At 38.0% G+C, this 13,541-nt stretch overlaps 1 protein-coding gene across 2 annotated transcripts in view; it reads left to right on the forward strand.

The window, feature by feature from the left end:
- mvb12ba (multivesicular body subunit 12Ba) overlaps positions 1-13,541 on the forward strand; it is a 28,094-nt gene that overhangs the window by 10,770 nt on the left and 3,783 nt on the right. For both annotated transcript variants that reach the window (XM_077241795.1, XM_077241794.1), the window contains exons 3-7: positions 5,663-5,770; positions 6,567-6,663; positions 7,235-7,364; positions 8,494-8,643; positions 12,297-12,388. In XM_077241795.1, the coding sequence (XP_077097910.1) occupies positions 5,663-5,770; positions 6,567-6,663; positions 7,235-7,364; positions 8,494-8,643; positions 12,297-12,388 (577 nt within the window). The remainder of the gene's footprint in view (positions 1-5,662; positions 5,771-6,566; positions 6,664-7,234; positions 7,365-8,493; positions 8,644-12,296; positions 12,389-13,541) is intronic.

The raw sequence follows: 13,541 nt of genomic DNA on the forward strand, positions 1-13,541 counted from the left end.
TTAGCAAAGGACCCCGGACCCCATACTCCCGGATCACCCTCCACAGGCCGCCGCGAGGGACACAGTCGAATGCCTTCTCCAAATCCACAAAGCACATGTGGACTTGTTGGGCAAACTCCCATGAACCCTCCAGCACCCTGAAGAGAGTATAGAGCTGGTCCAGTGTTCCACGGCCCGGACGAAAACCGCACTGTTCCTCCTGAATCCGAGGTTCCACTATCGGCCGTATTCTCCTCTCCAGTACCCTGGCATAGACTTTCCCAGGGAGGCTGAGAGGTGTGATCCCCCTGTAGTTAGAACACACCCTCTGGTCCCCCTTATTAAAAAGAGGTACCACCACCCCGGTCTGCCATCCCAGAGGCACTTTCCCCGACCGCCACGCGATGCTGCAGAGGCGTCTCAGCCAAGACAGCCCCACAACATCCAGAGACTTGAGGTACTCAGGGCGGATCTCATCCACCCCCTGTGCCTTGCCACCGCGGAGTTTCTTGACTACCTCGGTGACCTCAGCTAGGGTGATGGACGAGTCCACCTCTGAGCCCTCAGCCTCTGCTTCCTCAATAGAAGACGTGACGGCGGGATTGAGGAGATCCTCGAAGTATTCCTTCCACCGTCCGACGACATCCCCAGTTGAGGTCAACCGGAGGCACCGGAGACCTTATGGCCACAGCTTCTAGAAGCCGCTTCGACAATGGAGGTGGAGAACATGGTCCACTCAGACTCAATATCTCCAGCCTCCCTCGGAATCCTGTTGTGGCTCCGCCGGAGGTGGGAGTTGAAGATCTCTCTGTCAAGTCTGTCCAGCCTCCTCCCCCGCCATCGGATCCAACTCACCACCAGGTGGTGATCAGTTGACAGCTCCGCCCCTCTCTTCACCCGAGTGTCCAAGACATACGGCCGCAGGTAAGATGAAACGACCACAAAGTCAATCATCGACCTGCGACCTAGGGTGTCCTGGTGCCACGTGCACTGGTGGACACCCTTATGCTTGAACATGGTGTTCGTTATGGACAAACTGTAACTAGCACAGAAGTCCAATAACTGAACACCGCTCGGGTTCAGGTTGGGGGGGGCGTTCCTCCCAATCACGCCCCTCCAGGTGTCACTGTCGTTGCCCACGTGAGCGTTGAAGTCCCCCAGTAGAACGACGGTATATTTTGCTTATAGCCCCCCAGCTCAGCCGCCATGTGTTGGAGTTTACCCCGGTGAACGAGAGGGTCGCTACCCTGCGCCTACGGGTCGTGGATAGGTCTCTCACTGTCGTGTGTGCCTACGGGCCAAACGGCAGTGCAGAGTACCCGGCCTTCTTGGGGTCACTGGGAGGAGTGCTGGAAAGTGCTCCGACTGGGGACTCCGTACTAGCTTAAGTAAAAAAAAAAAAAAACTCTTAAGCTTACTGAAGACAAGTACACAGTCAAATTACAAGCAACAGGAGAAACTACAATAGAACAAAAAAACTTCAAGCTTTAGAAATAAGAACTGCATAGGCCTAAATACTACATATACAAAAATTGAATAAAGTAATTAAATGTACAAAAACCAGTGCATAGTCTTCAATGTTATTGAGTCAAGAGCAGTGAGTGATTTTATTGGTCTTTCTTTTGTTTGATTAACATGAATGACACAGATCGCAGGAGGAATATTAGGCTGCTGTCGCTTTAAAACCGAATGCACTGATCTACAGTAGTCAACATTTGAAGTGGATTAAAAACTTTCAAAAAAAGTTGTCCTAAGGCAAGAACGGGTATTGTTCAAAATTCATGTATAACTGATGAAAGGTTTTGATCCACTACTAATGTTGACGACTGTAATATACTGATACACATGCTCTTTCTTTCTCAACTGTTTACATTCACTTAAGACATAAATGACTGTTTACAAGGATACTTGCAAAGAGGGACATTTGGAAACATAAGTGTGTGTATTTCCCCGTTCAAGCTTAATAAGTCGCCAACAAGAACTCAGTTCAGTACACCACGTGTTTCAGGTGTGAACTCGGGACATTGCACGTAAATGTGTGTGAAACGGACTACTGTAATATGACATGCCTTGTGTAATTGTTGATATGTAATACTAGAACGATGTTGGATGTATTTCTGTTTAGAGTTAATATCAACAAAGAGCCCTGTAGACATGCACACAAACCATGTTGATCTCAGTTGCAGAAAATCCCTTTGGCTGGGAGAAATACGATCTGTATGTGGTTTAAAGGTATGACGTTTCAAAGGCTCACAGCTATACAGGCGATATCAATGTAATCATACAATCAGTACTATCAAGGGGATCAAGGAGACGTCTTTAAGAATGTGTTTGCGTACAGTGTCAACGTTCTGCTCTCACTGTAACATCTATTTCATTTTTTAAGATCTCCCCAAGACTGTTTTCCTAAAACCTTTTGGAAAAAATGCCACAGCATAGCATAGGATCATCAGGGGCCTGTACCATGAAGCCGGTTTTGGTGGCTAGCCGGATATGTTTCAGTTTATTTTGCGCCAAGCCTGAGTTTTGGGGACCATGAAAGTGGTTTGGCTTTTAGCAGTGTTCATCGCCATAGTAACTTACGCTCCACGGCTTACCTGGTATGTTCCAGGTAAGAGTTTGGAAAATCGAACTTGGTCCAATCAGATGTGAGCAAAGGGACACATGTCTGATGCGATAAAGTGACTCCACCTGTTCCTACTCCAAATTAAAGGTCACTACATAGCAAATGATTTTTAAAGACAAAATCGTCTGGCTTTTAGTAATGCTTATTTAGAATAATAATTTTGTATGATTTAGATATTATTTATGTAATTATTATACCCTTAATCGATCACACATGTACAATTTTAGTTTATCAATTATTATTATGCAGAGTTTAAATGAATAAATATATAAAGGTAATACGCTTTAGAATCAATAGATGAAGCTATAAAATGACTACATGTGAGCTTAAATGTTCAGTTCTCTCTATGCCTTTATTAACTGTATAAACTAACTTCACAACTTTTACTTGCACTGATATACAGTAGCGAGACTTTTCTTTTAGTTGTCCTCTTTCATAGACAGCTATGCTATTTTCTTCTTGCTGTGTAAATTTGTTTAAATTCTTAATATTTTAATTCTTTATTTTATTTATTTAATAAGTGAATTGCGCTGCTTCTCTCGCGAGAAATGAATTTCATTGAGTTTTAAATGAGTTTAACTTTTTCTCAGCATGTGATTGGCTGTTCGCTACTGATGTCACACCTAAACTCCTAAACTCAGGATCAAAGCCTGAGTTGACAGAGAAAGTTGATGATCAGCATCATGGTACCAACAAAGCCTGGTTGGATTGGTTTGGTTTTGTCAACTCGACACTAATCCTGTAACCCTGAGTTTGTTAAAATACCATCATGGTACAGGCCCCAGGAGTAATATTTACATGATGCACCTCATGAATAGCCTGACATGAATGTCACGTAATACCCTAGAAAGTACATTTATGATCACAGGCCCAGTTTCTGACGTTTTGTGCCGTACATTTTTTTTTTTTGCACCATTGCATTTGTGTTTTTTTAGCAGGAACTCGCACATGATCTGGATCTACTTTGGCAGCAGAAGACGCAGTGGGGTTGTTGTGTTTCCTTTAGCTGTCCCGATCGTTGTCGTCACTCCTGCGCAGAGCTTAACAAAGCTTCCTGTGTGGATCGCGACAGTGTGTGAAAGCAGGGTCTGTTGATAGCAGCCATTCCACCCCCAAAACGTCTTCTCAAATGGCAGAATCGCTGTAGTCTACACGCAAAGCATCAGAACTAGAGAGAGAGAGATAGAGAGAAATCTGTTGTTTCCAACACTAACAGTGAGCTACTTGTGTCTGTTCAATATCAAACTACAGAAGTCTGCGGTTTGACTCTTGGACAACCCCTAAAATCTGGGCTCTTCAATGACTTCATTGAGTCATTACTTTGTCAGATATCCAAGGTGTCTTTAAATTGGTTCAAATGAATGTAGGCATTGTTATTTGCCTGTTGTTTACAGACAATTCTTTCTTTTTTTAATTATTAATATCAAACTGCCTTCATCAATTTTACATTTCCTTTAAAGATGGGCAAAAAAGGGTTTCAGTATTCATCCAATTTAGTATTCATTGGTACAGATGTTATGAGTATTATGAGGGTGTTATGCCTGTCTTTTGCATCACTAACGATTAATTTAGCTAATTAATGGTGCTTTCAAAGTAAAGCATTATTATTATTGATCGGTCTTTGGCATTTAAGCAAATTGAAGGGTTAGTGATGACTTTTTATATCTACTGAGAAGTTAGCTGATACTGAGCAGGACAACGACAAAGTTTGGTGCAATTGTACAATTTTATTACAGCAGGAATTAGGAAATACAGAAAAAGAGGAAGTACCATTTTTAGCTAGCCTTGACTTCTTACCTACTGGCCTTGCATTTGCTTCCTCAAAGCAAAGTAGGCCGTGGGCAGAGAATTGGAAGATAAAACGATCTTCAGTCTTAAATGGGGTTTATAAAATGTGAAATCTTTTTCCCCCCCATTTTTCATGCCAAATTATATCATCAATGTGAGTGAAATGATTGTTTGAAAAATTAACATGAATTTGCGTCTCAGTATTTGGATTGTGTCTCTTGCTTTAATGACAGCAGTATTTGAGCTACATGAACACATGTGGTGATCATGTTTTCCAGGTTGATCTGAGATGTTTCATAGAGCATCTTGAGTCGCAATGGAAGCCAGAACTTAAGTTCACATGGTCAATGTCACAAATTTACTTACATTTCAGTCACCTAGAAATAGTGCAGGAAATTGAAGATTAGCCTACATTTTCAAATTCCTAAAACCCTTTACAATCACAAATTTCAAGTCTCAGATATTTTAATCCCAACATATATCCCTCCGACTTATTTTCTGTGCATTCTCTTATTAAAATATAACTGACACTAATAGTATAAATATATTTGGTGTATAAATAAGCATATCATCATGTCCGGCCCTAAGACTGAATGCTGCATCGCTTCAGATAGTGGTCTTTCCCTAACACTTGTGTGACATTTACCCACTCATTGTTCGGTCGTGTTTGTCAAGTGGCTTGTGGGAAGCCAGCTGCTATGGCATGACTGATGTGTGGCTGTTTGTGTGGGCAGCTCATGCTGTTTATTGAGCAAGCATGCATGTTGACTGCTGTTGAGATGGACTACACTGTACAGTTAGCACTAACCATCTCCATGTGGGCCATACAAGCTGAAGGCTTTTTTATTCTCAAAAGAACTTCTTTAAAAGCCGTTCTGAGATGTTGCATCTTTTTATATTTATCCTCCTAAAATAATCACCACTAAAGGCACATCTAGGAATACAATTTTTTGACTCTTCCTAATCTGTTGTGCTTATATTGAGGGTAGGAATTTCCCAGAAGCCCTTGAGAAGCTAATTAAAGTCTGTTATAGTTTAGAATGCTAAATTACCAACTCGTTTGAACTAAATCAGGCCTTTTTTCTGATGGATTATTACGGTAATTGTATAAAAAGTGTTTTGTCATATATTGGCTCATGGCTGTCGTACTGAATCAATTATTTGTTTATCCTTTAAGAACAGAATCAAACAAGTAACCTTCTGCAAATGGAAAAAACTATTTTTATTATAATTCATAATCAAATCAGTTTTTCTTTTCATTCCTTTTAGGTTGCACAAACCACAGATGGGATTGATGCAGATTTGTGGAAAGATGGCCTGTTCAAATCCAAGGTGACCCGCTATCTGTGCTTCACCAGAGCATTCTCCAAAGAGAACGTGAGTCATGAATTCAGTTCTTTATTAGATCATTTCTTTTAATTATGATAACATTTTACAAATATTTCTAGTCCAAGATGCTGATTTGTTAAAGTCGGACTGTTCTTCCCTATTGTGAAGTATTGTGAAACGGCTTCTCAAACAAGAGAAACTGTTGGGTGGGACTTTATTTTGTCCCGGGAAATTGATTGGATAATTGGATTGTTGTGGTTCAACCGTTATTGGTTTGAACTTACAGATTGTCCCACCCTCGCGCCAGTAAACACGTCATTAGAGAAGAGAAATATGTCAACACCTTATTTACAATATAGTGCAATCCATTTGCTTAAACATTTTTTTCTGAGCCACTTCAGTTTAAAGGCCAAAAAGGGGGATGAACTTTTTAAATATCCAGAGCATGTTCATGATGAAGTGTTTATATAATGTTATATCTTGTTAGAGTTAAAATGATCTCTGTAATATGTCACAGGATCTCTTCTATTTGTTTTTTAGACTATTTATTTTTACTCATGAAAACAGAGATGCTTCTTCTTCCTTTCCTTGCTGCATTTAGTCTAATTCATTCTTTTCAGGCAAACCAAAGCGGAAAGAGCTTGAAAATAATGTTTGTGGTTTTACTTTTTTTCCTGTCTTTAAATTACTTCTGTTTTTGGTTACCTTGATTACACGACTATTATTGTGATGATGATGCTTCAAATATTGTGTTCTTATGTGTTTAGAATTTAGAAATAATAATTGCAACCAAGTACATGACTAGAGATGTGGTCTATTGACATTCTCCTGTCTCTCTCCACAGAGTCATTTAGGAAATGTGCTCGTAGACATGAAGCTCATCGACATCAAGGACACGCTGCCTGTGGGATTCATTCCCATTCAGGAAACCGTGGACACACGTAAGAGCCCACATCTCCTCTTGAACATTTACAACAGCTATTTCAGCCAGATCACAACTGATGCATCTTCAAAACCATATTTTCTAATTGATATGCATAGCATCCTAGGGTGGATTTTAGGTTGAAATATGAATACTTTGAAGTCTTTTTCAGAATGCAAAATGTGAAACCGCGCTTGAATAACTAGCTGCGTTTGTGTTCACATACTTGCGTTTTGTGTTTGAATTTCAGGCTCAAGTCCTAAATGTAATAATTTCATACTCTCCCTGAAACCACTCTATTTGTTTGCACAGACACTCAAGATATTAACTGTTATTGTAGCTTAAATAAACCAGAGACCAGAGTTAAAGACATGTTTGTTTGTAGTTGCTTTTAGACGTGCAGCAGAGCTGGACCTCCATTGTGGATTTAGTATCTCGTGTTAAATAATTAATCGATTGTGTGAAATGATCCTCTTTCATTTCCAGCGCTGACCTCGTTCCGTCTATTTTCTCTTTCTGTTGTAAACTCCATCTCCCTTTCACCTTCTTTAACATGTCCTGTTCCTCTCTCTCTCTCTCTCTCACTCCAGAGGAGCCGGCGTTCAGGAAGAGGAGGTTATGTATTAAGTTCATCCCGAGAGACTCCACCGAAGCTGCCATCTGTGACATCCGTATCTTAGGACGCTCTAAACAGGCGCCGCCACAGTATACGTTCATAGGGTCAGTTACTCTACACAAGAACTTGTGACCTAAATGTCTTCCTGATATATTTAAAACTTATCTTTTTAACTTCGCTTTTAGTTAAGGGTATTGTACATTGTAGTTATAACTTACTTTTATCTAGTTTTATTTCTCTCTACACTGATCTCATTATACAGGTGTGTGAGGGGAATGTCTAAGAGTGTGTAGTCATGCCTTCATCTGCTGAGCTTGATAAATGTTTTTATACATCTATATCTTATTGTTTAAGTACAAGTACAGTTTAAGTACTTATTGCGCAACAACGTTGCTATTAAATGTGCTATATAAATAAATACAAGTTGAAGTATTCAGTGAGAAAATGAATAGTATTCTGCTGGTGTGCAATGTGAAATTAAACGGCATTAGGGAACATAAGCGTGACCTAACAGCTTTATATTTGGTGAGTTAAGATTTCAGAAAACCCCATGGCATTTTTTAATGAATTTAAATGTTTTAGTGTGTGTAGATAAATATTGCTGTTACATTTATTATATGTAGGCCTACTTTATTTAATAATAATGATAATATATTAGAATAATAATTTATTAACTATATTTTTATGACTGGAGTTTCATGAGTAAATATTTTTCTTCCATGAATGAACTCAATATATATATTTTAATTTTTAATAATACATGTATATAATATATAATTAATATAATACAATTATGTATTTATTATATTAACATTGTGATATATTAATAATATTCTAACAATCTTTTTTAAATCGTTTTTTACTTCTGGTAAAAATCTATAATCTAATCTAACTTTTTATGGTTAACTTTTTATGGTAATTTATGGTTCCCCTGTGGAAAAAATAATGCAAGTTTCCCATTATCATTCCACTATCTGAAAAATATATATAATTATTAGAGCAATATTCAACATCTTTAATATTGTCATAAGGCTGAAACCTATTAAGACACTATTGTTTTTAAGAATTTTTCTGCCTGAGGTATCTGGAGATCTCTGTCTGTACTTTGAGATCTCCAAAGCGCTTTCTGTCTTTGTTGATATATTCTTAATCAAGTATACATTTGCTTTTTGTGTATTTAATTTATCCTGAGTAAATCATTTACAGTTTGGTGAATTCTGTATTTTCTCTTAGAGAGCTGAACAATATGGGGATCTGGTACCGTATGGGAAAGGTGCCACGAACCCAGGACTCTTCACCTGTACAGAACAACTCCTCCACCAACACCACCAATAACATCCAGACTGTCACCAACAACTCCACTCCAGCGCCAGTCATGCCCAAGTACGTGTTTGTGAAGTGTGAACTGCGTTCGTAGCAACTGCTGCAGAATAGAAAGAGAGAGAATGAGACAAACTGAGAGGAGGAAGAGAAACCTGGAATGGAAAAACACTTGAATTAGCAGATGCAGCATAGCATTCTTTAGAGGTTGTGCTTTTTCAGGACATTCCAGATACAGTAGTTATAGTATATCCCACATAGTTCCAATATATGTTTTTTCAAGAATCTTTGATGAATAGAAAGTTCAAAGATCAGCATTTATTTGAATTAGAAATCTTTTAAACATTATAAATGTATTTACTGTCACTTTTGATCCAACAGTATTAATCAAATTAAGACATAACATGCTGTTTTCCATGATATAACTGGACTAATGAAATGTTTAAGAGTGCTTTCACATGCTATTCTTGTGTAAAATGTGTATGTTTACGGGCTTGTTTGTGTCTCAGGGTTTTGTACGCCCCGGAGCTTTTTCTGACCCAAATGGGAAGTGTCTGTTCCAGCTGTTTCCCTCTCATGGTTTCCTCTCTGTCTGTCTGCTCTCTTGATACGGTCTGCCTGTGATCCTATTATATATAACCGGATACAACTGCAGTGAAGTCACATAACCAAAAATGAATCGCAAAAAAGGGAATGGCCGTCTCCGACTGCATGTCTGGGAACCTATGTCATTATTAACATATCGAAATCTTAGAGGTGGAAATGGTAATGTAAAACCAAATTTGATGCATGAACCCTTGACTAACATAAGTGAACACTTATGGGATAGGGTTAGATAACAACACTCTCGTTCCTGTTTTGGACGTTATAAAGGAAATATTATAATGCTATAAATTCAGTCACTTTAATTCAAGTCAGTTATCTTTACCACATTACAAAGGGAGAGTATCAGTGGTTTAACACGACTAAATTCTGTTTATATCCACCTTTTCCCTATGCCCATTGAGGTTTTGACCGAATTATAGGAGTAACTTTCATTAAAATGTAAGCAATCGGTGAAAGGTTCGCTCTATGAACGGAGTAATAAGCACTTCTAGAAAGTAGAAACAATTCTACTCAACCTTCAACCATTGAATATTAAAAGGACATTTAAAAGTGTAAAAGCATTAAAAAATAACTACACCAGACCATGAATAACCCCAAAAGCTCGATTATTTCTGCAGCAATATTAAGGATGTGTTAAATATCACTACAGTAATATATATCTGTATTTTGTAACATTAGATGCCTTAATCAAAAATGTTAATTAACTGGAACACTGAGTGATATTATTTCAAAGAAATTTCCCTCATTTGACAGATAATAAATATTGTGTTTACTTGCTTTAGAAACATTGCAATAAACACTGCATACATGTGAAAGCAAACCTGGAAAGAGACGTGAGGATTTGGGGAATAAACGAGAGATCCTTAGTGCGTTCCAGTGATTTATTCATGGGATATATTGTAAATTAAATCAAGAGAGCAAATCACAAATGCAGAGAATATGTTTGTATTCTGCTGTAACGGTATGAAAAAGACAAAGGAAAAAGAAGGAAAGAATATAATCAGGAGGAAAATAATCCAGCGACTGAAACACGGCGACTCTTGCCACATTCTTGTTATACCAAACGTTTGCCGGATGAGGATTATTTGTAGTCTAACCTTATGGTGTGTTGAAGTCATTTTGAGTGGAACTTCCCCAAATCGGAAGTGCCTCCCATAATCTAAATCACAGAAGGCTTGCTAGGAAAAAAGTGGATAGATTTGTTTGTTTTGTCATGATTTGGTATTAAGTGTGGAGTTTCCCTTACAGCTGCCAGCAGAACACCTACACACTGAACACATCGACAGAGCAGAAGTCATGTGTGTATGTGGTGCTTTAGTCATGTTATGAGTGTTTAATGGTGTGTGTCGCACATGAGACCTACAGCATTCTCCTGTTATTAAATGGATCTGTAGTAAATGCACAGCTTTATCTGAACGTGTGCTAGCAGCAGGGATCATGTTACTGGAGCAATTTCTTATGTTTCATCCTGAAAATAGCGGTTTCTAATGCATAATGTGTGTGAACACTGAATTGATTCCTCTTTCACATCTCTATGTGCTTAAACGGACACATACACATGTCTGAGTGTCTATACATGTCTAAGTGAACGAAAACGGTTGAGGAAGAAATCGGCCGTGCATTCGGTCTTAAAGTGAAATCAGCCTAGACATTTTTTTTTGTTGCTGATCTGAATAATTATGCAATCCATGACTCAAAATCCGTAATATGATGAACCGTGAGTTTTGTGATTTGTTGAACCACTAACTATAATGGTATATATTGCTAAAATACCACTGATTCTTGCGTTCAAAAACAGCTATATGTAGCGCAACAATGTTTTATTAAAAAGCAGCAGTATTTTTAACTTGTCACGTCATTGGGGCGTTTTCACAAAAATGTAAAAGTTTACATTTAAAATTTTAAATGTAATTAAATATATATAATTTATCAGTCAGAGCGGGAATCAAGTAGGTGTTTGCGTGTCACAACAGCTATAGATTAATCTTGATGAATGACGCAGAAGTCTGACCAATAAGAGGACAGATTTACTCACATGTGACTTGCATAAACGCATGTTAGTACGCTTTAAAGTGTTGCCTTGTGAAAGCGAAACAATCCATGAAGAAAATGCAACATTGTAACAAATAAAGCCCCTGTTTCAGAACCAATCGAATGATCTACAGGTCTGAAAACGCCCTTAAAAACACTCTCATGACGAGATGTGCACAAGACATTTCTCTGAGAGGGTTTTCTAACAGCTAATTTGAAGATTTGTCGCTAAAAACATAAATTCTTAAAGCACAACTGCTGAAAATATCCTTAAAAAATTAGTTTTGGACAAAATGTACTGAAATGGTCAAGCATCATCCAGCAAACAGTTAGTTTTACTAGGATGTAGATCTCCTCATGTGATCTGAGACAGAATTATCACTTCATCAAGGTTGTCAGTCAGATGAAAGATTGCCAGGGACATTTAGTATGATTTAAAAAGCAGCTGTGTTTTTTTGTTTGTTTTTTGTTTTGTTTTTTTTACAGCGGATGAGACAAACAAATTGAGCGTCAGCATCAGTTCTGGCAGGCCAACGCTATTGGCCAACAACACGGTCTCATCAGCGATCTGCTCAGCTGAGCTGCATCAGCGCATCAGCTGTTCATCTCCCCTCGCTGCTAATGGCAACGCTCAAATCAGGGCGCCCTATTTAAACAGATTCAGTTCGCTCATAACTGCTTGCTGCTCGCTCTCTTTAACCCACCACCTCCCCAGCTCCTTGTCGTGTATAACGTGGCTTTTGCTATTCTGTCATCGTTGCTGCTCTGTTCATATGGGGGAATAGTTCTGCTCTCCCAGTGCTAAACTGTGAGCGTTCCCTAATGCTGCTGATGTCCCCTGACTCTCTGCTATTTCATGGTCCTCATGAAAGGTCAGAGGACTCCCTGAACAGAGCCATACCGCCAAATTTTAATTATCAACTTGAATTGCAAATTTATTCAATACAATTTCCTATTCATTTCTATTGTCATGTGTGTTCTTGACTTAAATGGACCTGACAGAACTGATCATTTTGAGGTTGAAATAAGATATGTTGAATACTTGTTTGATTAAGTCTTCTATTTCTGTTTCTCCACAGGCACATATCCATGACCCTGCCGGCATGTTTCAGAAAAAGCACAACCAGACCAGACTTTGAACACCAGAATTCCAACCTCTATGCCATCTCTGGTACCAGAACCGCACAAAACACAGCTGACCCAAACTGAACACCTTCACAACATCTTCAATATCCCATCAGGGCAACTAAGACCCCCAAAGAGAGACATGTTCCTAGAGCTCCAGTCTAGAAATTCACACGCTTTTACAAACTAAATTAATCATTCATTCATTCATTATAAAGAAGTACTAATGGATTTACTCTGTAAGTTTACTTTTTCTAACTAAAAAACAGTATAGGCTATATGATATATATTGTCAATGTAAACACCTATCGTTCAGAATTATAGATCAGATGACTGCTTGAGTTGAGTCATTAGCACCTCACGTTTGAGATGAAGATCAGTGAAAGAGGGCTCGGTTAAATTTGCATGTAATAATCCTCTGTCTGAAATCCCATCAGCACTCTCAGTGTCCGTGTGGATTCATAACTGCTGTCTTTAGGGATGTAATAATAAACCCTTCTCGAGGTGGAATCTGTTTAACTCTTCCAGATGGTGTTCAGTGAGGAGTCCGAATATCTCTCTCTGTTCTGAGCTCATTTATTACCGCACACATTCGTGAAGAAGAATGATGTCTCCATAATGATTTAGTTTTATTTATCATTTAGCAGATGTTTTTATCCAAAACAACTTACAAATAATTAGACAATTTGTAGTAATTTTGTTGATTTGTCATTAGGCCTTTTGCGGTTATTGATTAATCATCTAATTGTGGTTAATCAATTTAATCGTAATTGAGATAATTGTGCAGTTTACATTTCATTTATCACATTCATAAATCACATTTTCCAAAAAAAACAAAAAAAAACATGTAAAGTATATAAAGATAGCAAAAGGTCTTACTTCATACAAAATTAAGCTTTGTTGGTTTAATCAGACTTCATATATTATATTATATTATATTATATTATATTATATTATATTATATTAATATTCTCCCACCATTCTGAATAGTCCACTACACAAAATAACATGTAATTAGAGGTTCTGACAGAATCTTAATGGCTGCACTCTATTTAAAAAATATTTAATTAATTTGAATTATTAATTTTTTTGAATGTCTCCCATAAAGATTTCACTTTTTACATTACTGGATGAATTAGCATTTATGACAAAAACATTTTTATCACTTGTCGCCACCTACTGGTGTGACGATGTAGTTG

This window comes from Siphateles boraxobius, unplaced genomic scaffold (genome assembly GCF_051911475.1).
Source record: "Siphateles boraxobius isolate OS27281-9 unplaced genomic scaffold, OSU_SipBor_1 24, whole genome shotgun sequence".
NCBI lineage: Eukaryota > Metazoa > Chordata > Actinopteri > Cypriniformes > Leuciscidae > Siphateles > Siphateles boraxobius.